The sequence below is a fragment of the Cetorhinus maximus genome, chromosome 8 (assembly GCF_964194155.1).
Source record: "Cetorhinus maximus chromosome 8, sCetMax3.hap1.1, whole genome shotgun sequence".
In the NCBI taxonomy this organism is placed as follows: Eukaryota; Metazoa; Chordata; class Chondrichthyes; order Lamniformes; family Cetorhinidae; genus Cetorhinus; species Cetorhinus maximus.
The window spans coordinates 7,062,262-7,089,655 of NC_135886.1; the positions used below are offsets into that span (position 1 = coordinate 7,062,262).

General features: G+C 44.1%; 1 protein-coding gene and 1 long non-coding RNA gene across 2 annotated transcripts in view; both read right to left on the reverse strand.

Annotated features, from left to right (window-relative positions):
• The window catches only part of plekha6 (pleckstrin homology domain containing, family A member 6), a 293,021-nt gene extending 265,937 nt beyond the window's left edge, over positions 1 to 27,084 (reverse strand). Inside the window, exons 1-3 of the mRNA XM_078546389.1 lie at positions 26,647 to 27,084; positions 3,383 to 3,459; positions 3,217 to 3,274 (exon numbers count right to left, since the gene is read on the reverse strand). Of these exons, the coding sequence (XP_078402515.1) occupies positions 3,217 to 3,274; positions 3,383 to 3,459; positions 26,647 to 26,789 (278 nt within the window). The 5' untranslated portion in view covers positions 26,790 to 27,084. The remainder of the gene's footprint in view (positions 1 to 3,216; positions 3,275 to 3,382; positions 3,460 to 26,646) is intronic.
• LOC144683407 (uncharacterized) lies at positions 16,867 to 20,516 on the reverse strand. Its single transcript, XR_013577246.1, has 2 exons — positions 19,669 to 20,516; positions 16,867 to 17,365 (listed from the first exon to the last, which is right to left on the reverse strand). It is a non-coding gene; the product is annotated as an uncharacterized LOC144683407 (long non-coding RNA).
• Positions 27,085 to 27,394: the final 310 nt, after the last annotated feature.

Genomic DNA, 27,394 nt, shown 5'->3' on the forward strand with positions numbered 1-27,394 from the left:
TCCACCCCCACATACCCTGCCCATTTTAAAATGGAAGCATGCTTGATCAAAACACTGGCTCCTATTTGTCTACACAACCAGCAGCTAAAACAGCAGAGATACAAGATAGCAAATCTTAAGTACTAGAGAGATAGAAACATAGGAATAGGCCATTCAGCCCCTCAAGCTTGTTCTGCTATCCAATTAGATCATGGCTCATCTGCACCTCAACTCCATCAACCCACCTTTTTTAAAAAATGAATTCATAGGATGAGAGCGTCACTGGCTAGACCAAGATTTATTGCCCAACCCTAATTGCCCTTGAGAAGGTGGCAGCAAGCTGCCTTCTTCAACAGCTGTAGTCCATGTGTTGCAGGAACATCTGGTAGGGAGTTCCAGGACTTTTGACCCAGCGACAGTGAAGGAACGGCGATATAGTTTCAAGTCAGGATGGTTTGGGACTTGGAGGGGAGCTCTCAAGTGGTGATGTTCCCAAGTGTCTGGTGGCCTTGTCTGTCCAGGCGGTAGTTTGCGGGTTTGGAAACTGTTGCCAAAGGAGCCTTGCAGAGTTGATGCAGTGCATCTTGGATATGATACACCATGGACATGGTGGTGGAAGGAATGAATGCTTCAGGTGATGGATAGGAATTAAGCAGATGCTTTATCCCAAAGGATGTGGAGCTTGCTGAGTGTAGTTGGAACTGCACTCATCCAGGAAAATGGGGAGTATTCCGTCACACTCCTGACTTGTAGATGGTGAGCAGGTTCTGGGAAATCAGGAGATGAGTTACCCACTGCTGAATTCCCAGCCTCTGACCTGTTCTTGTAGCCACAGCATTTATATGGCTAGTCCAGTTCAGTTTCTGATCAATGGTAAGCCCCAGGATGTTGATAGTGGGGCATTCAGTCATGATAATGAAGTTGAATGTCAAGGGGAGATAGTTGGATTCTCTCTTGTTGGAAATGATCATTGCCTGGCATTTGTGAGATTCTGTAATCCTTAATAAGCCTAACAAAAATCTTTCAATCTCAGTTATGACATTATCAATTATCCAGCCTCAATAGGGGCTGAGAGAGTTCCAGATTTCCACACAGTGCGACAATGTACTTCCAGATATCACCCCCGAACAGCTGAGCTTTAGTTGTAAGGGTTTGGACTTTCCAACTAGCGGAATGATTTTCTCTCTCAACCTACCCTATCTACTCCTTTCATCATCTTGAACACATTGATTAAAATCACCCTTTAATCTTCTATACGCAAGGCAATACAAGTCTAGTCTATGCAATCTGCATTCAGAATTTAACTCTTTTTTTAACCCCAGTATAATAACTAACTAAGCAGGATCAAGGAACAGGGGTCGCCGCAAAGTAAATTGGTGGGGAAACTAATTGAAATTTTTTTTTTTTAATGCATTTCAGCTGAATTCTGTAAAATTAAATGCACAAAAATCTATATGGACAATTCATAAGTAAAATTCAAATATATACTATTCATTCCAAGTGCTTGTCCAACTGGATAGTCACAGTGCAATTGCAAATGTTTCCAAATCCATTTCTGAATCTGTAAAGGCAGGAGTCCTATAATTTAGGGAGGTATTACATTTACATCCGCGGTGAGAGTTTTTGAGTTTAATGATATTTTGGAGACAAGAACTTGCCCTGGTCTGCATTAACACCGCTGCATCCAAGTTGGTTTGACTCACATGATTCTTTAAAGGGACTGAAATCCTTTTAAATAAACTAAAATCACTCCCGAAAGGGTCAAAGAGGAAGGAAAGGTCAGTATCAATGCGGGCAGTAATGCATCTTAAAACACCCCCCAAATCTGCTGGGCACATCTCCGTCACACAGGGCATTGGTGAAACTGCATCTCAAATATGGCGTGCAGTTTTGGTCTCCTTACTTAAGGAAGGATGTAAAAGAATTGGAGGCGGTTCAGAGGAGGTTTACTAGATTGATACCTGGAATGAGCAGGTTGTCGTATGAGGAAAGGTTGGACAGACTGGGCTTGTTTCCACTGGAGTTTAGAAGAGTGAGGGGTGATTTAATTGAAGTATATAAGATCCTGAACGGTATTGACAAGGTGGACGTGAAAAGGATGTTTCCTCTTGTGGGTGAGTCCAGAACTAGGGGGAACTGTTTTAAAAATTAGGGGTAGCCCTTTTAGGACAGAGATGAGAAGATTTTTTTTCTCTCAGAGGGTTGTGCGACTTTGGAATTCTCTGCCTCAGAAGGTGGTGGAGGCGGGGTCATTGAATATTTTTAAGGCAGAGGTAGATAGATTCTTTTTAGACAAGGGAATCAAAACTTATTGATGGGAATGTGGAACTCCAAACACAAACAGATCAGCCATGATCTTACTGAATGACAGAGCAGGCTCAAGGGGCCGAATGGCCTACTTCAGCTCCTGTTTTGTATGTTTGCATGACAGTCAATCACGTCAGGTGGCTGTTGAGATATGGCAATTGGCTTTAATTACCCCAACCCAAATTCCAATCCTGACCCTTCCTTGGAAAAGACCCATGTCCGGACTTCAGGATTGGGCTCAGTTGTGATTCCTCCACAGTCAAGTAACCAACTAGAGTACTAGACAGCAGCTGGTGCCCAACAGCCTCTATTTACATAGCACCCTTAAAAGAGCAAAAGGTCCCATGACACACCAAGGAGTGTCTTAAAATCAGGAAAGGAGGATAGAGATGCAGGATGTTTTAGGGAGGGAATCCCAGGGCTTGGGTCCTAGGCAACTGAGGGCATCAATGGTGGAGCGATCAAATCAGAAATGCTCAAGTGACCAGACGGCATTAGGGGCGCACAGAGATCTCGGGAGGGCTATCAGGCTGGAGGAGACTACAGAGTGACGGACGTGGGGAGGCCAAGGAAGGATTCCAGGACAAGGGTGAGAATTTTAGAATCGGACCGGGGGTCAATGTCGGTCAGCAAGCACAGGGGTGAGGGGCGAATGGGGCACCAGCAGCAGAGTTTTGGATGACCTCAAGTATACAGCGTGCCCAACGTCATGGAGTTATACTGCACAGGAACAGGCCCTTCGGCCCATCGTGTCCATGCCGGCCATCAAGCACCTGACTGTTCTAATCCCCCAACGTGTGGCCAATTGACACCTAAAAGAGGGTGGAGGTGGTCAACCCTTTCAAGATAGGCAAGGAGGGAAAAAAGTACAAAACCCATCAGCATCAGAATGAACAAGGCTCAGGTGAAGTTAAAGAATATCCAACTCACTTGATGAAATATGTTGCGCCTTCAAAAGTGAAGCCTTGTTCCCATCCGCCAGGCAGATCTGCAGTGGAAGAAAAATAAAGTAATAAATACGCAGAAAACGCTGGTAATGTGGCCAAGAACAAAAACCAGAAACTCAAAAAAAAACTTCCTTTAGGTTCCTACCTACCTGGATGGCGCCTGTGACCGGTTCGAAACGCCTCTCCTGACCTGGGCTGGATCCAACTAGTGGAGCGGGTCAAATCACTGCCAAAAAAACCCAAAAATAAAATAAAATATACCCCCAGAATGAGTGTGAAGGAAATCCTAAAAACTCTGAACTTTACAGGAAAGTTTAGCAGAAATTGTAGCAAATACTCAACTCTATAAAAAAGACACGCCCATCGCGGCTAACTCCGTAACTCCAGTATTTAGGGAGCTTTTCCATTTGGTGGGGGGTCTCACCTTCACCCCACCCCACCCCAACCCGGACTGTGTCAGGAAGGGAATTCTCCTTCTTGCCCCCTGTGGATCTCCCGAGGCCGCTTCCTTGTTAAAGGGATGAGTGAGTTTGTCAGGGTCACCGCCCCTTGGGCTGAGACTGAATATCCGAAACGCAACTCGCTTCGTGTTTCATTCCCTCGCTCTCCCTGCTCCAGCTCTACACTCCCCACGTTTGGAGCAGAGTCGAGTCAAAAAGCGGAGGTTGGGGTTGGGGGGTGGGGAAGGACCTCGCCTCTGATCCAGGACACATCACACTTTCAAAACAGAAACGTCTCCCCCCGAGGGAGATTTCACGTTGATTTCACTCGCTGAATCCAATTGAATCACAGGCAATTCCTCCATTCCCCAGGAATTCTCTTTCTCTCATCCTGCACCTCCCACTCTGCCTGGGTTAATACTTATCCCTCACAATCTACAGCCACTAAAAATAGACCAGGATCACGTTACTCTTTGTGGGCTCTTCCTATGCACAAATTGGCTGCCAATTTTCCTACATGACAACAGTTTTTTTTCTAAAAAAAAGCTACACACTTCCTTCCCTCCCTTTGGAGAGCTAATTATCAACCCACTAAATCACATCATGAACACCCATTTTTTTTTAGGCAAGAGGCCTTGGCACAGGATTTGAACCCAGGCCATCAAGGCTAGAGGTAGGATTACTATCGCTGCACCAGAAGACCCTTTTGGCTTACAATAGTGTCTACACTTCAGAAGTACTGTATTTATTTGCCTGTAAAGCACTTGGGACATCCTGTAATCAGAAGAGGGATATAGAAGTGCAAGTCTATCTGCTTTTACTCTATGTTCATCTTCACCCAATCTTTTCCCCTTCCCCTCTCCAATTTGGTTTTTTTTGTCTCCATTATGGTCCTCACTTCCTTTCTGTCCCTCCTCTATCCACCTCTTCTGTATTGTCCAGATCTTCCTTACCTCCCCCATCGCGAACCTTCAGAACCCCTCCCCCACAATGCCCCCCAATATAAATCCATTCCAGCCCCTATTTGAAATGAGTTTTTATAAACTCTTGTTCCCCGTACTCATTAACTGCCTCAAATTGAAGCTGTCGCATAGGAATTTGTCAAACTCTGGCTTGCTGAGTCTCCCTCTCGCTCCCACAGATCACTATGAGTATTGGACAATTCCAAAGTTCTCATTGCCGAGGAACATCGTCTATTCACAACTCCCTTGCAATCAGATTGCAGCAATAGGCTACTTATTCACTAGGCTGATACCTGGGATGAAGGGGTCATTTTGAGGAAAGGTTGGACCCATACTCGTTGGAGTTTAGAAGAATGAGAGGTGATCTTATTGAAACATTAAGATTCTGAGGGGGCTTGATAGGATCGAGGCTGGGAGGGTGTTTCCCCTCATGAGAACTAAGGGGCTCAGTTTAAAAATAAGGGGTCTCCCATTTAAGACTAAGATGAGGAATAATTTCTTCTCTAAGGGTCATTAGTGTTTGGAATTCTCTTCCCCCAGTGAGCAGTCATTGGACATATTCAAGGCTGAGTTAGACAGATTTTTGATTGACAAGGGAGTCAAGGGTTATGGGGGGCAGACAGGAAAGTGGAGTTAAGGCCACTTCAGATCAGCCATGATCTTGTTGACTGGCAGAACAGGCTCGAGGGGCCGAATGGCCTCCTGCTCCTATTTCTTAAGTTCTTATAATGGAGGAAAGGGAAGGATGTGATTGAAGGTGACATTGACCAGCTGGCTGGATGAGCTATGGCCTGATATGGGAAAACTTGGAGCATGATTGTGGTGCATTTGGAAACTGTCAATAACCATTGGTCACTCCTTAGGGAAATATGTTACAAACAGCAGTTATTTGTAACGGAGATTGATGAATATCTACAAATCTTATGACAGGTTTATTCATTCCCATCCTCTTCACTTCAGCCATTCTAGTACACACAAACATTTTTTTATTCATTCATGGGATATGGGCGTCGCTGGCTAGGCCAGCATTTATTGCCCATCCCTAATTGCCCTTGAGAAGGCGGTGGTGGTGCACCCGCAGTGCTGTTGGGGAGGGAGTTCCAGGACTTTGACCCAGTGACCGTGAAGGAACTGCGATATATTTCCAAGTCAGGTGAGTGACTTGGGAGGGGAATTTGCAGGTGGTGGTGTTTCTATGTATCTGCTGTCCTTGTCCTTCCAGATGGCAGTGATTGCGGGTTTGGTAGGTGCTGCCTAAGGAGCCTTGGTCAGCGCATGTGGATAGTGCAGATACCTGAGAGTATTTAGGTTGAGGTCAAATCGAAGGTTTCAGTGGAACCCATAAAGTCTTACAATGAAATTCCAGCAGATTGTAAAAGTGAACTGAATTCCAAAGTTAGATTATTGCTGTGAACTCTCATCTGATATATAATTATTTGTTGTATCAGAAGGAAGATGTTAGTCAGGGAACTTCCATTCGGAAACTGACCATAGTGCACAGGATGTGACTATCAGGCCACCATTCTGAAGGTTTAAAACAACGCCCTTCTCTTCTAATCTGAAGACAGGTGCAGCGCTGCACCTCAGGAACTTTCCATTGGATAACCAAGAAAGAAAAGCTTGTATTTATTTACCACAACACTTTACAGCCACTTTCGAAGTGTACTCGCTGTTGTAATATCAGAAACACAGCAGCCAATTTACACACAGCAAACTCCCACAAACAGCAATGTGATAATGACCAGATAATCTGTTTTAGCGAGGTTGAGTGAGGAATAAATAGTGGCCATATTCCCCTGCTCGTCTTCAAGATATGGGATCTTTGACGTCCACCTGAGAGGGCAGACAAGGCTACAGTTTAACATCTCATCGGAAAGACAGCACCTCTGGCACTGCAGCACTCTAAGTTCTGCACAGGAGCATCAGCCTTGGTTTTTGTGTTCAAGTCTTAGAGTGGGGGGGATTGAACCCAGAACCTGATGGCTAAGGAAGGATTACTACCAGCCGAGCCACAACTGTCAGACAGGATTTGGATCAACTGGATCTGCAATTGAAAGTTTTCTGAACTGCTCCAATGACCATCCCATGAGCTTAATGTGATTCTGCATGTACCTCATGTCAATACTTACTATAGGGGTCACTAGATAACCATTGGGAATGGGAGACTAGGGGATCATTTTCTCCCCGTTGGGTGGGCCTGTCGGGTGCAGGCGGGCACAGAGCCGATTGCCGCCTGTGTGCCACCATTTTGCATGGGCAGGCCAATTAAGGCCCGCCCAGCGTGACACCCGATTGGCAGCGCTCACCGCTACCTGTGCAGGTGGAGGGAGGAGGGAGAGTCGAGGCCTGCGATCTTTCGTGCAAAAGAGCACAGAAATCTCCCTGAGGCACAGGGCTGCCTCAAGGAGATTAAGTTCAGTTATAAAGAAGGCAAAAAAAAAAAAATTATTCAGACATGTCCCCTCATGTGATAGTGTCTCACGAGCTGGGACATATTTTATGAATTTTCATGAAAAATTTAACTTAATTAATAAACACTTCATGAAACCTCATCCCGCCCGTGGATGAGGTTTCACAAAAAATGCGAAAGCCGCCTGGGCTCTTCACCTGCCCCCCGCCCCTCACCCCCTTAAGGTTGGACGAGCAGCCCTGACAGTCATTTTAATTAGTTCATTAATGGCCTTAACGGGCCTTTGACAGGTCGGCGGGCGTCCAGCCGGCCTCCGATTAAAGATCGGACTGAGGCGCGGTGATGTCGGGATGCACGCCCGACGTCACCACGCGTCATTTTACACGTCGGCGAGCGGGACCTGCCCCCGCCCGCCAAACAGAAGATTCTGCCCCTCGTTATTTTAATTTTTATAATCCAGAAGTGCGGCAACCAATTGTCATGTCAACATGGCTCAGCCATCAGCACATTTGCCACTTGAGTCAGAAGGTTGTGGTTTCGAATGCTAACCTCGGTTGACACATTAGAAGATACTAAATTGTGGGAGATACCATCCTCCAAATGAAACTAATTTTAAGCTGTCGATCAATCTGTTTTGTTGAATGTTAAACACCCATCGTACTGTTTGAAGAAGAGGAGGCGTTTCTCTCTCTTCCCCCCCAGTAAACCCCACTAACAACCCTCCCTTAACACAACACAAATCGGAATTATTTATCCATGCATCTGCTCCCCGTGTGTCGGATGTTGCTGCCGTACTATGAATGCCAGCTCAGCCCAAGGAACATGTAACAGTGCTTCAGGAGTAATCCTTTGTGTGCATCTTTCTGGGATAATTCAATATATGAACGCACTGAATTAATGCAATTATCATCATGCGAAATCTTGGTTGGAATATTGTGTCTGTCCCATTTTGAGCACCTTCTGCAAGGAATGTCACTGTAGGCACAGAGAGGAAGATTCGTAGAATTTCTTTTCCACATAGATGGCCATTAGGATGTGGAATACACTACCAGAAACATTGGTGGAACCAGAATCCTTAGTATCTTTTTAAAAAATAAGCAGGTAAACGTTTGAAAATTAAATTTCTTTAACAGGTTATGGTGAAAAGGCAGGAAAATGGGACTGAGTAAATAGTTCTTATAGGGAGCCCAGCACAGGTGCAATGGGCCAAATGGCTCCTCTCTGTACTATAAATTCTATGATTCTATTATGCAATACCAGCAACCTCAGCACAAACTTTGGATTCTGTCCAATTGATATACGAACACAAGAGCATAAGAAATAGGAGCTGAAGTAGGCCATTCAGCCCCTCAGACTTGCACTTCCATTCAATAAGTTCGTGGCTGATCTGATTGTGGCCTTAACTCCACTTTCCTGCCTGATCACCATAACCCTCGACTGCCTTGCAGGTCAAAAAGTGATTTAATTCAGCCTTTAATGTATTCAGTGACCCCACTGCTCACTGGGGAAGAGAATTCAAAACGCTAACAACCCTCTGAGAGAAGAAATTCCTCCTCATCTCCGTCTTAAATGAGTGACGCCTTATTTTTAAACTGTGGCCCCTAGTTCTAGACTCCCCCATAAGGGGAAACATCCTCTCAGCATCTACTCCCTCAGAACCTTATATGGTTCAATTAGATCACCTGTCATTCTCAAACTCCAACCTGCTCAACCCTTTCCTCATAAGACAAACCCTTCATCCAGGGAATCAGCCCGGTGAACCCTCTCTGAACTGACTCCACTGCAAATATGTCCCTCCTTAAGAAATGTGAGCAAAACCTGTATGCAGGTAGGTACCATCTCACCAATGCCCTGTACAGCTGTAGCAAGACTTCCCTACTTTGTACCCTCCGTCCCCCTTTCAATAAAGGCCCTCCAAAAATCCGTGCTGTATCTGCATGCTGACTTTTTGTGATTCATGCACATGCATGCACCCTGATTCTCTCTCTCCCTCTCTCATACAATTGGAAAATGCTGGCCTCTTTGTCGTCTCCTCACTGAGCTTGTAAACCCACTGCAGGTGGAACTGAGAGGCAGCACCCCCACTCCTTCACGGCCCTCACCACCTTTTTCCCTTCCTTAATACCGAATAACCTCTTTGCTGTCTCTAAAATAGATTTAATCATTAGAATCATGATGAAGCCATTTGGACTACTGCACTTGTACTAGCTCTGCTAATTATCTTAAACGTATGCCCTATTTATCCGCCATTGGAAATGCTTTTTTTTTTACCAATTTCCTATATCAAAACCTTTCACAGTTTTAAATCTTTCTATCGGATCTCATCTTAACATTTTTCATTCTAATGAAAAGTACGCCAGTTTCTCCTGTCTCTATTCACAACCAAAGCTTCCTAGCCCTGGTATTAGCCAAGCGAATCTCTCTCGTACTGTATCCATGGCCAGAACTGCACAAACCTGCCTTGTATTCCCTTGAGTATAGAAGATTGAGTTGTGATTTAATTGATTTAATTTAAAATTGATTCACGGGATGTGGGCTTCGCTGGCTGGGCCAGCATTTATTGCCCATTCCTAATTGCCTTTGAGAAGGTGGTGGTGAGCTGCCTTCTTGAACCGCTGCAGTCCATGTGGTGTAGGTCCACCTTACGCCTGTGCTGTTGGGGAGGAAGTTCCAGGGTTTTGACCCAGCGACAGTGAGGGAACGGTGATATATTTCCAAGTCAGGATGGTGTGCGGCTTGGAGGGGAACTTCCAGGTGGTGATGTTCCCATGCATCTGCTGCCCCTGTTCTTCTAGATGTTAGTGGTCGTGGGTTTGGAAGATTTGAAAATGATGAAAAGAATCATGATTAAGGTAGGTACGGAAAAACTATTCCGTCTGGTGAAGGAATCCAGACCAAGGCATTACAATCCCGAAAGGAGAGCCAGACTGGTTCAGGAGTGAAATTGGGAAGCAGTTCTTTACACAAAATCTGAAGAAAAAAAATCCACTGATGGGATGTTGAAGAAATGAAAATTTTCCGGGCTGAGATCGGTAGATTGATCTAATTGGATAATGGAGGAGGCTCGAGGGGCTGAAGGGCCTCCTCTCATTTCTTTTGATCCACTTAAATTTAAAATGACATATCTAATTGTCACACTTTTGATGGTAGAATCTCAAAATTTCCTTTTTAATCGTAATTCTAGAGAGAGTTTTAAAGAATGGAACCTCCAGTTCTAAAGATCTAGGGAATTATAAGACGACATGGAATGAATGTAAAAGTCCCATTTCAATCCAATACCTCGTAATCCTATTTAGGCCCAGTTCCAGCGTCCAATCAAGGAAATTTCATTTCTCTCTTACAATGGCCCAAAATCAGAATTGCTCTGTTTCCTGTTCAACCATAACTTTGTTCAATTAATATTTGAATGCTTCCCCTCAGCAAATATTTACTGAGTTAGATGATAGTTAGTGCCAACTTTTTTTTTTAACTGTGCTAGATGCCAGTCTATTCAAATTAAGTCCGCATTTAAGATTAAGTTTCTATCTGTAAAAACTGTGTTGGTCTTACTGCGCCCAAGATGCAGTCACTAAGAACCAGCTTCATTTTTTTTTTCATTCTTTCATGGGATGTAGGTGTCACTGTTGCCCATCCCTAATTACCCTTGAAGTGAGTGGCTTTATAGGCCAAATCAGAGGGCATTTAAGAGTCAACCAGATTGCTGTGGATCTGGAGTCATGTGTCGACCAGACCAGCTAAGTACGGCAGGTTTCCTTCCCCAAAGGCCATTATTGAACCAGATGGGTTTTTAACAACAATCAATGATAGCTTCGTGGTCACCATTACTGATGTTAGCTTTCAGTTCCAGATTAATTGAATTGAATTTAAATTCCACCAGCTGCCATGGTTAGATTTGAACTTGTACCTCCTGAGCATTAGCCTGGATCACTAGTCCAGTGACTATGCCACCCACCATCTTGCCGCTTTGCACTGTTGCACTTTGTGATAGTCTGCAATTGTTCCACTAGATGGCAGTCTATACCAGCCCAACCTGCAAACACTATGCTATAGCAAATACCATAAAGGGATATTAGCCTAATTTTAAATTTTTTAAAACTATTAAACATAAAACTCTAGCCTTTAGTCCTTCCCTTTCTTCCATTCTCTATCTCTTTCTCCTTTGTCATTTCCTATCACAGTGTGTGAAAAGATAAAAAGACTTGCATTTATATAGCGCCTTTCACAACCTCAGGATGCCCCCAAAGCGCTTTACAGCCGATGAAGTCCTTTTGAAGTGTAGTCGCTGTTGTAACGTAAGGAAATGCACCAGCCAGTTTGCACACAGCAAGCTCCCACAAAGAGCAACGTGATAAATGACCAGGTAATATTGTGTTGCTTGAGGGATGAATATCGGCTAAGACACCAAGGAAAAATCCCCTGCTCTTTGTCATGATAGTGTCATGGTATCCATTCAAGAGGGCAGATGGGGCCTCAGTTTAATGCATCATCTGAAAGACAGCACGTCTGACTGACAGTGCAGCACTCACTCAGTACTGCACAGAAGCAGCAGTCTAGATTTTACGCTCCAGTCTCGACCCTACAACCTTTGACCCAGAGCGAAAGGGGGAATTGACATAGGGCTGGGGAAACTCATGGCAGAAGAGCTGCTAAATACACTAGGGTTGGTATGTGCAGTCTCTTATCAATCTCTGCGATTATTGACAAAACAACTTCATTCCGCTATTTCTCAAAGTAAGATTCAGACATGGTTGGGGTGAGTGTAACCAGGGGGTGCTAAACGGGAGACCTTCCTTAGACGGCAGCTCAAGGGGAGAGTTTAGCTGCAAAGCCTGGAAAGTATCAGTCAGCGCAGCCTGAAGATAAACGTTTGCAGGTTAGGACATGTAAGGGTGAAGGGAATTTGCCTTGGAAAAATTCCATTGGGACACAGAATGAAAAAGAAAATGTGCATTTGTAGTTAGGAGGTCATGAGCAGTCAAACCAGGTTCTGCTGTTTACACGACTGTCAGAAATCACTAGGTTAATGATATATTCAACCCACCCCCCACCTCTATTCCCCCTTCCACATTGTTCTCCAGCTAATCACTTTATAACATGATTTGTGGCTGAAAACCACCTATCAGCTGAGAATTATTTTAGCAAAGACACTGTCGGCCTTGAATCTTTATCCAATAGAGTTTCTGCACATTTGTCTGTGGTAAGTTTACATTAAATTTACATTACGTTTTGAATTAGCCTCAAAATTAAGATCGTCCTTGAAGTACGTTCGATAGAGCATCTGCTGCAGATTCTCACATCATAGAAGGTGGCCATTCGACCCATCCTGTCTGTGTACAGCCAACATCCAGCCTCATCCCGCTTTCCAGCTCTTGGTCCGTAGCCTTGGAGGTTACGGCACTTCAACACACGAATTAGGAACAGGTGTAGGCCATTTAGCCCCTCAAGCCTGCTCTGCCATTTGGTAAGATCGTGGCTGATCTGATTGTGGCTCTAACTCTACTTTCCAGTCCAACCCCTATACCCTTTAACACCCTTGTCAGTCGAGAATCTAACCAACTCAGCCTTAAAAATATTCAATGACCCTGCCTCCACTGCTCTTTGGGGAAGAGAATTCCACAGATCAACGAGAGGAATTGAACATAAGGGTAAGGATAAAAGCAAAATACTGCGGATGCTGGAAATCTAAAATAAAAACAGAAAATGGTGGAAAAACTCAGCAGGGCTGACAGCATCTGCGGAGAGAGAAACATAGTTAAAGTTTCGAGTTCTGTTTTTATTATAAATGTAAAGATTTTATGCTTCAGTGGTACAGGGCATTGGTGAGACCACATCTCAAATATTGTGTGCAGTTTTGGCCTCCTTATTTAAGGAAGGATGTTAAATGTGTTGGAGACGGTTCAGAGGAGGTTTACTAGATTGATACCTGGAATGAGTGGGTTGTCTTATGAGGAAAGGTTGGACAGACTGGGCTTGTTTCCACTGGAGTTTAGAAGAGTGAGGGGTGATTTGATTGAAGTATACAAGATCCTGAACGGCCTTGACAAGGTGGATATGGAAAGGATGTTTCCTCTTGTGGGTGAGTCCAGAACTAAGAGGCAGTTTTAAAATGAGGGATCACCCTTTTAGGACTGAGATGAGGAGAATTTTCTTCTCTCAGAGGGTTGTGCAACTTTGGAACTCTCTGCCTCCGAGGGTGGTGGAGGCAGGGTCATTGAATATTTTTAAGGCGGAGGTAGATAGATCCTTGTTAGGCAAGGGAATCAAAAGTTATCGGGGGTAGATGGGAATGTGGAATTCGAAATGCAAACACATCAGCCATGATCTTATTGGGCGGTGAAGCAGGCTCGAGCGGCCAAAGGGCCTACTTCTGCTCCTATTTCATACGTTCATATCTTACATGTTTCAATAAGATCACCCCTCATTTTTCTAAACAACATTGGATACAGGCTCAGCCTGTCCAACCTTTCCTCATAAGATAAACCCCTTCACCCCAGGAATCAGTCAGGTGAACCTATTCTGAACTGCTTCTGATGCTATTACATCCTTTCTGAAGTGTGCTTTGAAGTACTTCTTAAATGTTAAGAGGGTTTTTGCCTCTAGCACCCTTTCAGGGAGTTAGTTCCAGATTCCCACCACACTCTGGGTGAAAATATTTCCCCATAAATCCCCTTTAAACCTCTTTCCCCTTACCCTAAATCTATAATCCCTGGTTCTGGACCCCAGCAAACAAGGAGTTTAGGGCCTTCTTATCCACTCTAACTGGGGAATAATCTGTTCAAGTTAAAGAATTTACTGCTGTGTTCCAGCGTCCGTACTAATCTCCTGCCCTTCTCACTGTCGCTGAATTCACCCAGAATCAACCTTGGGAGCGGAGACACAACAATGTGACTTGAAGCTGAGGTCAGACAATGACGCTCAGTGCACCAGGTCAGGGGTTGGTGGAAGAATCGAACGCCCCCCCCCCCCCCCCCCCCCTCCCCTCCAGATGGACCCCAGGATCAAGCGGTTCCGTGTGGGCTTAATCAGTGCCTGAAATACAAGCAGTCCCAGCGGCCAATCAGATACTCTGCAGCCCCGCACGGAACAGAATCTCACTCATATCGAATATAATTCCTAGAGACAGAGAAGCAGAACTGGAGCGGAGAAAGGAGACACAGAACTGGCCTGCTTTTAGGTTGTTCGAGTTCTAGTTTGCAAAGTTATCTCCAGTCTACAGACTTTATTCCTTTCTTCCTCTAGGCATTTCCTCCTCTCACCGTTGCCATTTCTTATCACAGGGTATGAAAAGATTTTTTTTTAAAAAAGACATGCATTTATATAGCGCCTTGCTTAACCTCAGGATGTCCAAAGAGCTTTACAGCCAATGAGGTAACTTTATGAAGTGTAGTCACTATTGCAACGTAGGAAACGAGGTGTTAAGGTTGCAGTCCTGTCACAATGAAGTGCTTGCTGGAGTTATAAGTGAGAGCCGCTGTTACTAACTGGGGAAAGATTAGGGCATTATTCTTAAGTATATATAAGAACCGGTTTCCACCTGTGTGGGGAGGAGGATAAGGAACTCTGTGCTCTCTGGGTTTTGTGAATAAACCTATGTTAAGGAAAGACTGGCTCCAGATTCCTCCTTTCAGCAGCGAGTTGGAACATGAGGCAGCCAATTTGTGCACAGCAAGCTCCCACAAACAGCAATATAATAATGACCAGATGATCTGTTTTTAGCTGTTGTCTGAGGGATAAATATTGGCCAGAACAGTCCTGCTCTTAAAAAGTACAGTGGGAGCTTTCACATCCATTTGAAAGCATACAAATTACAAGCAGGAGTAGGCCACTCAGCTCCTTGAGCCTGCACCGCCATTCATTAAGACCATGGCTGATCTGATTGTAACCTCAACCCCACATTCCTGCCTACCCCTGATAACCTTTCACCCCCTTGTTAATCAAGAATCTATCTAGCTCTGCCTTAAAAAATATTCAAAGACTCTGCTTCCACCGCCTTTTGAGGAAGAGAGTTCCAAAGGCTCATGACCCTCAGAGAAAAAAATTCTCCTCATCTTTGTCTTAAATTTATAAATGAAGGAGGAATAAAACTGAAGAGGTTAAAAACAAGAGAAAAGCGGGTCAGAAGGAAAGAAACCAAGGAAAAGGAAAAAGAGAACTGGGATGGAGGAATCAAAATGGAAATAAATTTAGAGTTATACATGCACCAGTAAAAATGGGAGAAAAATGAGTGAAAACCTGCTCACTGCCAACCTTACCCACCAGAACTAATGGACACCTAGAACTGAGCTGTGCACACAGAAATATTGCGGAGGAGGGCACAGTTGATGTTTCGAGTCCTCATGACCCTTCAAAGGGTCATGAGGACTCGAAATGTCAACTGTCCTCTTCTCCGCCGATGCTGCCAGACCTGCTGAGTTTTTCCCAGGTATTTCCGTTTCTGTTTTGGATTTCCAGCATCCGCAGTTTTTTGCTTTTTATCACACAGAAATATTCCCCGTCAAAAGACCACTTTCCTTTGCTTTCTGAACCTGGTGTAATTACAAAATATGAGAAAAATAATTGGACCAGTAATTTCTCCCTCATTTTCTGCCTCAGTCTCACACTGAGGCCTCTGTCTCTCCTCCAGATTGGATCGTGGTCCTGGCAGGGGTCGGGGGGGTGGGGGTGGGGAAGGTGGTGGTGGTTGCTGGGGGCCTGAGGGGAGTGTCAGCTGACACCATAACCAACATGAATTGAAGAGCAGATGAGAGAAGGCAGACGGTGGCCTCATTTCGATGTCAACTGACAAGAGGACGATCCGGTGCTGGAGGTTTTGAAGAGCAGATGGGTACAACAGGGGACCAATTAAAGTTAGGAAAGGAGGTGGCAGCAGCTGATGGCAAACTTAGGTAATTTTGAAAATCATTCCCAGAGGAGCAGTCAGCTTAATGAGCTTGCCAGAGCGGACAAGAGGGGGGAATAAAAGCATTACCTGTAGCTAGGCTTCAGGGACTGTGGGTCTCTCAAGCGGAGTTTAGTGTTTGTCACAACAATGAGCAAATTATTAGGGGCGATCGTGCACCATCAGCTTCAAAATGTTCAAGTTTTAAAAATTTTTAAAAAACCTCTCATTTATATAATGCCGTTCACAGCCTCAGGACACCCCAGAGTGCTTTACAGTCAATGATGGTGGCAGTGTGGAAATGGCACTAGCCCAGTAATCCAGGCTAACTCTTTGGGAACACGGTTTCAAATCCCACCAAGGCAATTGGCGGAATTTAAATTCAAGTTATTAAAATCTGGAACACAAAGCCAGTCTCAGTAATGGTGACCATGAAACGATCACTGATTGTTGTTAAAAACCCTGTCCGTTGACGTCGAAATGGTTCACCAATGTCCTTTAGGGAAGGAAATCTACCATCCTTACCTGGTCTGGCCTACCTGTGACTCCAGAGCCATGGTAATATGGTTGACTCTTAACTGCCCTCTGAAACGACCTCGCAAGCTGCTCAGTTCAAATGCAATTAGGGATGGGCAACAAATGCTGGCCTTGTCAGCAGTGCCCACATCCCATGAAAGAATAAATAAAAGTATGTTTTTTTGTAATGGAGGAAAGCTATTATAGGCAGCGCAGAAGGAAACTGATCTATGACTGGACAGTGATTATGAGATGATTTTTCTCTGACATGTCGTACAATTTGCAATGGTGCCAGGTTCAGTTTCGTCGATTCAAGAGGATTCTTCCTAATGGCAACGTTCAGTACATGGCCTCTATCCCAGCACCTGAAAGTATGCATTGTTAATCCCATTAAGCTAATTGGTAAATGATAACACTGGAGCCAATCTTTACTCAGTCTAACATTTATTTAGAGTGAAACATCACAAGCATTCACCTCCTAACTCAACAACACCACAGTTTCAGTTTGTGTCTCTTTATATCTGCTTAAGTGAAACCCCAATTAATGTCCTCCACCTGTATAAATATTGGTCAGGATACTGGGTAGATCTCTCCAAAATAGTGCGATATTACATTCACCTGAGGGGGGCAAACAAGGGCTCAGTTTAATGTCTCAGCTGAAACACAGAAGCAGCTCCAGCAGTGCAGTACTCCCTCACTACTACAGTGTGAGCCTAGGTGTTGTGGTCAATTCTTTAGAGTATGGCTTGAACCCACAACCTTCTGTCTCACCGAGCCACATCTAGCAGTAGGAATCTATTATCAAGAAAGGGTCCTAGAATACAGGTCTGAGAGGTGGAGATCCTACACTCCAAGAGAAGACTTTGTTCTGGATATTGCTTTAGCACACCATCTCTCTCATGGCTCAGTGAAGATGGGAAGCACTGCTGGAGGACCCTTGGCCCACATAGACAAGACTACCTACCTTTCTCTTTTGCTGTTTCATTTATTTTTCTTCGCTCAGTTGGTAGTATGTGTCCCTTTTGAATCAGAAGGCTATGGATTCAAGGCCCACTCCAGAGACTGTCGCTGGGTCAAAATCCTGGAACTCCCTCCCAAACAGTACTGTGGATGTATCTTCATCACATGGGCTGCAGCGGTTCAAAAGGGCAGCTCACAAACACCTTCTCGAGGGCAATTAGGGGTGGGTAATAAATGTTGGCCCAGCCAGTGACATCCCATGAATGAATAAAAAAAACTATATAATCCAGGCTGACACTTCTAGTGCAGTGCTGAGGGAGTGCTGCACTGTCGGAAATGCCCTCTTTCTGATAGGACATTAAACCGAGGCCATGTCTGCTCTGTCAGGTGGCTGTGAAACTTCCCATGGAAGTTTTTGATGAAGGTCAGGTGAGTTCACATGGCCAACATTCATCCCTCAACTGACATCACTGATACAGGTGGTCTGCCCATTTATCTCATTACTGTTTATGGGGCCTTATTTTGCAGAAATTGACAGCTTCATTTCCCTTCGTAATGGTTGATTACAATGGGTAAAGTGTCAAGGAATAAGGAACTACACTTCAAAATGGCTTCATTGACAGTGAAGCCCTGATGTTGTTAAAGGCAATGCTTTCTTTCTTTCTAGTTTACTCTGCCTATTTCAAAGGGGGAGGGGGGCATCTCTGGGTACAATTGGAATTTGCTGAAAGGTTCGTATTTCGCTGGATATCAGCAAAAATGTAAAATGATTATTCACTTAAGTTTGAGGTTTGATAGAAAGAAAATATTTCATGGATTTCTCATGAATTATGCACACTGCATAAGCACAGCTAACCCAGCACCAAAGCATCAGTGAAAATGCTCCATTTTAAACCAGAAACCAATGGAATAAATCCCTTCTCCCAAGCCTACAACCTCTACCATCTAGAAGAATTAGGGCAGCGGGTGCATGGGAATGCCACCCCTCCAAGTCACTCACCACCCTGACTTAAAACCATAGCGAACTCCTTTTGTGGGTCTACCTACACTACAGCAGTTCAAGAAGGTGGCTCACCATTGCCTTCTGAAGGGCAACTAAGAATGGACAATAAATGCTGATCTTGCCAGCAATGCCCACATCCCACGAATGAGTGGAAGAAAGCAACAGGAAGCATTAAAAGGGGGAAGACGGTGGTGTAGTGGTAATGTCACTGAACTAGTAATCCCAAGGTCCAGGCTAATCCTCTGGGGAGCATGGATTCAAATCCCACCGTGACAGTTGGTGGAATTTAAATTTAATTAATAAAAACTGGAATTGAAAGCTAGTCTCAGTGATGGTAATGAAACTATCATTGACTGTCATAAAAATCCAGCTGATTTACTAATGCTCTTTAGGGAAGGAAATCTGCCAACCTTACCTGATCTGGCCTACATGTAACTCCAGACCCTCAATAATGTGGTTGATTCTGAAATGGCCTAGCAAGCCACTCAGGTCACAGCCAACAAATGCTGGCCTTGCCAGTGATGCCCACATTCCATGAAAGAATGAATTTTTAAAAATCCTATAGGTAGGCAAGCTGCAAGGAGAGAAAGAAAATATAAAGAAAAGGATACAAAGTTTTAGAGAAGCCAGGAGACACATTAATACATGGATGTCTCTTGTTGTCTATGTGACCAATGCCTACTGGCAACTTGGACTAGGTATATACTTCTGGTACCTGACCTCAGGTACCTTGCGACTGACCACACCTAGGCTTTGCCCAGTGTTTGCAGATCTGCTTCTCTGTTGACCATTTGCCTGGACTTACTCTCCAAACCAGGAATTGGATCAGAGAGTCAACATCAGAAAAAGCAAATGAAAATGAACCTTCTGAACAAGTTTAATGTTCAATTTGGGAAATGTTCCACGAGGAGGTGTTGAGGTGATACTCCGAGATATGTTCGACCAGCTTCTTCATCAAAAAATAAACTACATTTCAAAACCTTATTAATAATATTAATTAGATTATTAAAATATATTTATTCATGAAGTTTTTAAACATGAATGCAACAAAGATGCTAGCTCATCTACTCATCAGATAACCCGTAATATTGTTAAGACAATTAGATATTGTGAAATGTTGATAGGGTATGGAAAAGAGTTTTAAGCTATTAACATAGTTTATAATTTTGGTCAATTACAATCTAACTGTTGGGGCATGTCAATTGAAACTTTGTCGATTGAGAATGAGCCGTTTTCGTTGGGTCAAGGCAGATGAATGAAGCTGACATACAGATCAGCTGTGATCCAATTGAATTGTGGAACAGGTTTGAGGGGATGATTGGCCTACAGCTGATCCTAAATTCCTTTTAACTGCCAGACACTGCTTCAGGGTGTCTTCTGTATTCATCCCTCGGTTCTCACAAGCCAACCTCCAACCGCCAGAGTGGAGAAAATCTCTCTTGCTCCTCAACCCCCAGATAAAACTCCTGACCCTTGTGTCTGTCTGTATGATCCAGGTGAGCTTTCCACAGAGAAGCATTACTTTCCTCTGTCATATTGTTTGAGGACATGGCTGTAAAATCTCTCCCAAACAGTTTTATTGACATGAGTAATTAAGAGCGTCTTATAATTAAGGGGAAGTCACTCACAACAGTAAGGAATAAATTCCAGTATTAATTACCTTTGGCATTAAGACAAAGTTGGAAATGAACTTAAAGCCAAGTTGCAGTGAAGGAGTTCTCAACAATGCAACATTCCGCTAAAATTAATCCGCCAGTAACAGTTGCATAGGAGCAAGATGATGAATACAAACAAGTATCCCAGGTGTAGTGTAACGTTACAAAGTGCCTGCAAGTTACCAGTCTTCAAATGAAAGGCAACTCCTGAATGAATTATGCTTGCGATCCCAATGGGAGCGAAAATATTGCTCTCATTTCCGCTACAATGCCAGAGCCCTTAAAATAACAGCAGCCAACACAGGAACATGAACTGGTCATTCAGCTGTCACTATGTTAGTCACATTCCTGCCATAAAATTTAAAAAATGAAGAGCTAACAGGTTTACCACAGCCACAAATTAATATAATTGTTTCCCATATATATAGGGATAACCAAAAACTCCACACAGAGCATCATGGTTACCAAATTGCTGGGGGGGGTGAAAGGTTATCAGGGGTAGGCAGGAATGTGGAGTTGAGGTTACAATCAGGTCAGCCATGATCTTATTGAAAGGCGGAGCAGACTCGAGGGGCCGAGTGGCCTACTCCTGCTCCTAATTCATATAAATCATTCAAAGATGAATTCTGCAAGATGCAAGATCTGATTTTCTGGAGTTTCACTTGCTTTGTCTTGCTCAGGTGATTAGAATGGAATGCACAGTATCTCCTAGGCTCTGGAATTCCATCCCAAAACCTCTCCGCCTCTCTACACTTCTTTAAGGTGCTCCTTAAGAGCCTAACTCTTTGACCAAGCTTCTGATCACCTGCCCCTAATATCTTTTTATGTGACTCAGTGCCACATAAAATTTGATAATACACCTGTGAAACATCTCAGGATGCTTTACCACGCTACAGGCACTGCATCAATAAAAGCTGTTGTTGCAAAGTAACTTCAAATTTAAAAAAAACATTGGGAACTGAATTTCTGCAGCTTTGGCATGCCATAAGGACACAAGCACAATGTTTAAACATGTCACAAGGACTTTGTCATGTCTACACCGCTGATAATTATTCCAGTTTAACAGATAGGGCAGGGCCAGGAGCTTAAACCATGTAAGAATAAGGGATAGGCTAGATGTTCGGTGGTTATTCTTTACGCAGAGTAGTGGTCTCTAATAAAACATATTGCTGGCTGGTGTGTTGAGTGCTAGCCACCTGGATGGCTTTGAGAGAGAATGTTGTCTGGGGCAGAGCGTGCACCACATACTTGTACACTCACTACTTTTAAAGATAATATCTGTGAGCTCTTAAGATTGGGTTTGATTGCCCAAGGGGGCCAGAGAATCTTTTCCCTTTTCGGCCCTGGGTTTATCCAGTTCTTTTTTTTGCTTCTCCCAAGAGATTATATGACTGTGGGTGGTGGAGAGGGAAGTGTTTAGCCCCGAGCCCTTAAGCTCCAGCCATCATGGTGTGGGCAGGTTTAATGGATCACCAGGTCTTATCCTACCTGCTCACCAATTTCGCATTGATTTGTGCCAGCGGTTTGGTGTCCTTTGGTGTAGGGGTCAGAACAAATAACATTAACATGGTCTTCCTTCCCCTGTAGCTACAGATCAGGCTGCATCAACAATTCCAACCACTAAGCTGTCTGGCGTCTTACGGGAAGTTTTACAACAACTTATTTATATGGTGCATTTAAGGTAATGAAATGTCCCAAGGCACTTCATAAGAACATTTATAAAACCCCAAGTATGACACGAGGAGATATTAGGTCAGATAACCAAAAGTCTGGTCAAAGAGACAGATCTTAATGAATGTCTTAAAGGTGGGAAGTGAGATAGAGAGACAGGGAGGGAATTCGAGCTTGGGTGCTAGGCAAATAAAGGCACAGCCACCAATGGTGGAGAGATTATAATTGGGAGTGCACAAATGACCAGAATTAGAGGAGCACAGGTATCTTGGAGGACTGAGAGGCTGGAGGAGATTAGAGAGAGAAGGATGGGTGAGGTGATGGAGGGATCTGAAAACAAGGATAAGAATTTTAAACTCAAGATGTTGCTTGACTGAGAGCCAATGTAGGTCATTGCATGATAGAAAGTCCTGTTCCCCTGCGAGTTAGGACATGGGTGCAGACTTTTGGATGACCTCAAGTTTGTGGAAGGTTACGTGGAGACCAGCACAAGAAACATTTCTGAAGAGCCTATCTAGGAGAGTCAAGACTATTGGGCCGATCACTGTGTTAGAACTCAGATACCAGACGGTAAGGAATAGAACACTAGAGCCAAGTCTTCATATACGTGCAAGCTTTTTATTTACAGAGGCACATATTGTACACCTCCAACCCAACAACCACAATTTCCACTTGCTCCTATATACAAGCACAGGGAGTCCTAAGTTAATGCCCACCACCTGAATATAATAAATACCCAATTAATATACAATTAACACTGTGTTAACCTGCATAACAATGTACCCCCAGATTTTTGTACTCATCTGTTGTGTGGTATATGGTGTCTGCACCTAGAGCTTTTCTCTGAACTATCATTCAACTCAATCACTTTTTTGATTGTTCACAGAACATGGTCCTAGTCTGGTACACGTGGGAAGCCCTTCCACATCGGTGTTGGTGGAGTGGGGGAGGTGGAGGCAGGTAAGAAAAGGTCAAAGGGCAGATGCCTGTGGGATCACCCACTCTCGCTCACTTTTCACCGTTCAGCTTAGGGTTCGCCAGAGATTCAAACCTTCCTGCCCAGAGAAGGTGTTGTCATACGTAAGATAAAAAGGGCAGAGGCGGGGTGGGGAGGGCGAGGAAACGATAAAGGAGAGATTTAAAATAAAATAAAATAAATGTTGAATTGAGTTGAGGCAAAGACATCGGGACGCAGTCTCTTCGATCATTTTACTTCGCAAGAGATGAAGAATGAGCCGCAATGGGTCACTAATGCCATTCGGTGCAGGAATAATCGATGAAGTACACACTTTCTATTAGCTGACATATAGAACAGAGAACAGCATTTTCCAATGCAGGCAATGACCCCCAGATAACCTGACAGCTGGGATTGTTCAGATCTGTTGACTCTGCAGGCTTTAGATTTTGTTCAGAGCAATTTCACATCAGTGCTGTTCTGTAGCTGAGATCCAGAAGGAATAGAGAAATGTTAACGCGTTAGCCATAGTAATGCACAGTAACCTTATTTAGCAAATTGAAAGCACTCAAAGCATCCCTGGAGAATCCCAGCAGCTGATGGACAGAATACTTCCCGTCAAATTTTAGCTGGTCATTTAGGTTTGTTTTAAAAGCATCTGAGAGGCATTCTCAGCACAGTCCCTATGAGGGAAAGGTCCATTCACACGTCACGTCAATCTCCACCTTCCGCTCCCACAGATCGGCAAGAAGCTAAAGAGAAAGTGAGCGAGGGGATCAATATGGAACACCATCACTTCATTTGTTTTACCACTTCTATTTGATCATATTTCCCCATCTCTCCCACCTTCCCAAATTCAGTTTAGATTTTAAAAGTTGCACTTAAGTAGCGCCTTTCACGGCCCTGGGGTCCAAAAATGCTTTACAATCAGTCAGTGAAGTACTTTTGTAATGTAGTAAACATGGCAGCCAACTTGTGCAAAGCAAGGCCCCACAAACAGCAATGAGATAATGACCAGATAACCTGTTTTAGTGATTTTCATTTGAGTGAGAAATGTTGGACACCAAGACAGAACCTCTCCTGCTCTTCTTGTAAATAGTGCACTGGATCTTTCACAACCGCCTGAAAGGACAGACAGGGCCTTGGTTTAAAGTTTCATCTGAAAGGTACCTTCTCCGACCATGCAGCACTCCTTCAGCGCTGCAGAGTGCCAGCATATATTTTGTCCTTGAGCTTCTGGAGTGGGGCTTGAAACCACAACCTTCTTACTGAGCTAACGTCTCATTTAGAAAGCCTTTGTGAAACAGACTGTAAAAAAAAAGTGAAAATGCAGGAATAAGTTCCCACAAAACGAGCCCTTACGTTTGTAAATTAACCCTGTGTTCATCTCCGAAGCATTATACTTGAAAGGTTATCTCCGTCCCAAAGATGCTGCTGATTATTTTCATTCATGTTTTCTTTTCTTTTGGTTTTGAATTTCCAGCATTGCAGAATTTGATTTTTTTGGGGGGGGGTTTATTCCCACCCTGATTTATTTATTTATTTATTTTAAATTGTGCTTTTTTTTATATAAAGGATTCTGAAATGGAGCAGGGGGGAAATAAAAGAAGAGAAAATTAAAGACTGAAGCAAAGCTCTGCAGAGGTTTGGGTTCCAGCTGATAAGTACAATGGCAAGCCAACATGGCAGGCACTTAGCCATATGTTCAGCTGTTAATTGTTCCAGGGGCTTGGTCTGTCTCCAAACAATCAACATTGCTGCAAACCGCTTGTGTAGAATCATGGAATTTTATAGCACAAAAGACATTCAGCCCACCATGCCTGTGCTGGCTATCGAATTAGTCCCAATCTCCCCTCTCTCTGCCCAAAACCCCGCAAATGTTTCCTTTCCATTTAACTCTTCAATTTATCTTCGATAGTTACTTTTGAATCTACCTTCACCATCCTTTCAGGCAGTGCGTAACTTGCCGAGTAAAAGCGTCTCTCATGTCATCTTCCGTCCTTTTGCCATTTTAAATCTGCGTTCTTGGGTAACCAACACTCCTGCTGGTGGAAACATTTTCTCTTTAGCTACTCTTTATCAGGCCCCCTCAGGAGTTTGAACACCTCCAGTAAATCTCTCCTGAACCTTCCCCCCGCTGTAAGAACAATCCCAATTTCTAGTCTCTCCACCTAATTAGAGTCCCTAATCCTTTGTATCATTTGAGTAAATCCCCTCTGCACCCTCTGAAGGCCTGGACTGATAGGTACTAAGCTGCTTCTTCAGTTCTCCAAGACAGATCCTTGGTAACTATTTGCCAAAATGCCATGATTTTCACAAAAGGTTGGACAAAAATGCAGGCCCCAAATCCACCTCAAAGAATGGGGGGAAATCAAACCCTGCGCTGTTGGCACTTATTTGATCCCCACACTAGCCAACCAAGCTAACCAGCCGCCCAGGTTCGACGCCTATTCAAACATACATTTTCTCCTCCCTTGCAAACACCTTTATACCAGGCTGTCTTTCTGGCAGGCAAATCTTTTTCAAGCCTCTGCTAACAACAGTGGCCTGAGGTGTGACTTGTTTACTGGTTTCCCCTTTCTCTGTTATACATCCACTGTCACTCACCATCCTGACTTGGAACTTTATCCCTGTTCCTTCACTGCAGCTGGGTCAAAATCCTGGAACTCCCTTCCTAACAGCACTACAGGTGTACCTACACCACATGGACTGCAGCAGTTCAAGGCAGCAGCTCACCGCCACCTTCTCAAGGGCAACTACAGATGGGCAATAAATGGTGGCCTTGCCAGCAATGCCCACATCCCAAGTTGAATAAAATAAAACTGTGGGTAGCAATGGGAGCAGGGTGCAAAGAGACTGAAGTTGCAGGAAGCAAGGTGCATATCGAGTAGTGAAGGCAATTAATACAACATGAAAATTAATGACATCATCATTTTTGGCTGATTTTTGACTCACCAGGCGAGGCCACTCATCACAAATTCTGGCACACACACGGGGAGCCTCACCAGGCAAGAGCACTTACCACAAATCCTGGCGCACAAGTATTTAATGATTCCAATGGTCTACAAACTGTATGGAATGCATCCCAGAATTTCCGCACAGGCTTTCAACTGAAAGCGCCTCTCCCACCTCCAAGTCAGAAGGTTGTGGATTTACGACCCAATGTACAATCTGTGCTCATTTTCAAGGTTTACAGTTCAGAGAAGTACAGGAGGGGGCCATCACATCTAGCCATTCAGGTGGATGTAATGGAGATCTCAGCATTCAAACAGCAGCATTGAGGTGTCCTCCCTCAACCAGCAATGCCAAAAACAAAGTTACTGGTCTTTCATCTCATTTGTTGATTGTGGGATTTTTGAATGATAAGCAGCCATTCAAACCAGCTGCAGTCCATGTGGTGTAATTCAGTAATTCAATTAGATGCGAGGTTATATAAGGACAAAGTTTCTTCTCCCTCACATTGTATTTCATTGGTGCTTGAGCTTGAACCAAATGTGCCACTGGAAGCAAAACAAAAATATTTCATAGCATAATTTCCACGTAACAGACATTTCCCCCAAATGTACACCTTTCCTCTCAGGAGGTCGTTATTAATTCCCATTTCCCTGCTAGCTTTCTGTCAGGCACTTACCAACTCCTTTTCAGCCCGATCTGACCAACGTTAAACTGCAGTTGGCAATGACATCTGCCTGAAACCAGTTTAAATGTTCATCTTTTGGTTCTGATGGTGTTATCTGGGCCTGACCTGCCCTTTTAACCCGAGCACCAAAGCTGGAGGGATGTGGGGGGGGAGGACAGCAGTCGCTTCTACCTGGATCTGAGTCGAAGGCCAGAAAGAGACACAAAATAAATAATGATTTTTTTCCCCCCCCCCTTTTCTTGGGGACCAGGAGAAGCAGGAATGCTCCACCAGAGCTCAAAATGAACTCTTGCTTTTCCAGTTTCCCATTCCTGGAGCCTTACCTGACTGATGGGGGCTGATCCTCCAGCGTTGACCTTCTGTTGCCTGGTTTCCCACTCACTGTCCAGGCAGCCAGTGCTGTTGGGTATGATCCTATATGAGGAAATGAGACTTGGGGTATTAAAATATCAGTGGGTACCATCATGTGGACTCCCACAGAGAGCAATACAATTACCTCCACGGACTTTTGTTAAGAGACAATGTAGGAGTTAACTGAACCATCAGGATCTCTTCAAAACAGCCACTTTCCACATGCACATTTAGACATCATCTTTTGGAAGAAACTCAAGTCGATTCCAATCCTGTCCCTATCTATTATCCACATTTTACACGAGATATCTTTAGCTAGCAATTGTTGCATGTTCCCTCCCTATCCAGGCAGCAGTTAGCAGCCACATGCGTACCCAGTGGAGCCCTACCAAACACCACAGATGAAGAACATGGTCATCTTCACCTCGAAGAATGAAGAGAGAGAGAGGCAACATTGAACCGCTTAGTGCTCCTACCACCAACCTGGCTGAGGTGCTCAGAGTTCAGTGCCCCACCAATCATTGCTCTTACGCCACTCAACTAGATTCCTTCCTTCATCCTTATGTGCCTCATCTCTCCACCAGATATTAGAAAACGAGGACAAATTAGACAGTGACAGGCAAAAACAAAACAAAGACTACTTGGCATTTAATCTGATGAAAGGTCAACTTGTTTCGTTCTCCACGGATGCTCCTTGGCCCGAGTATTTCCAGCATCTTC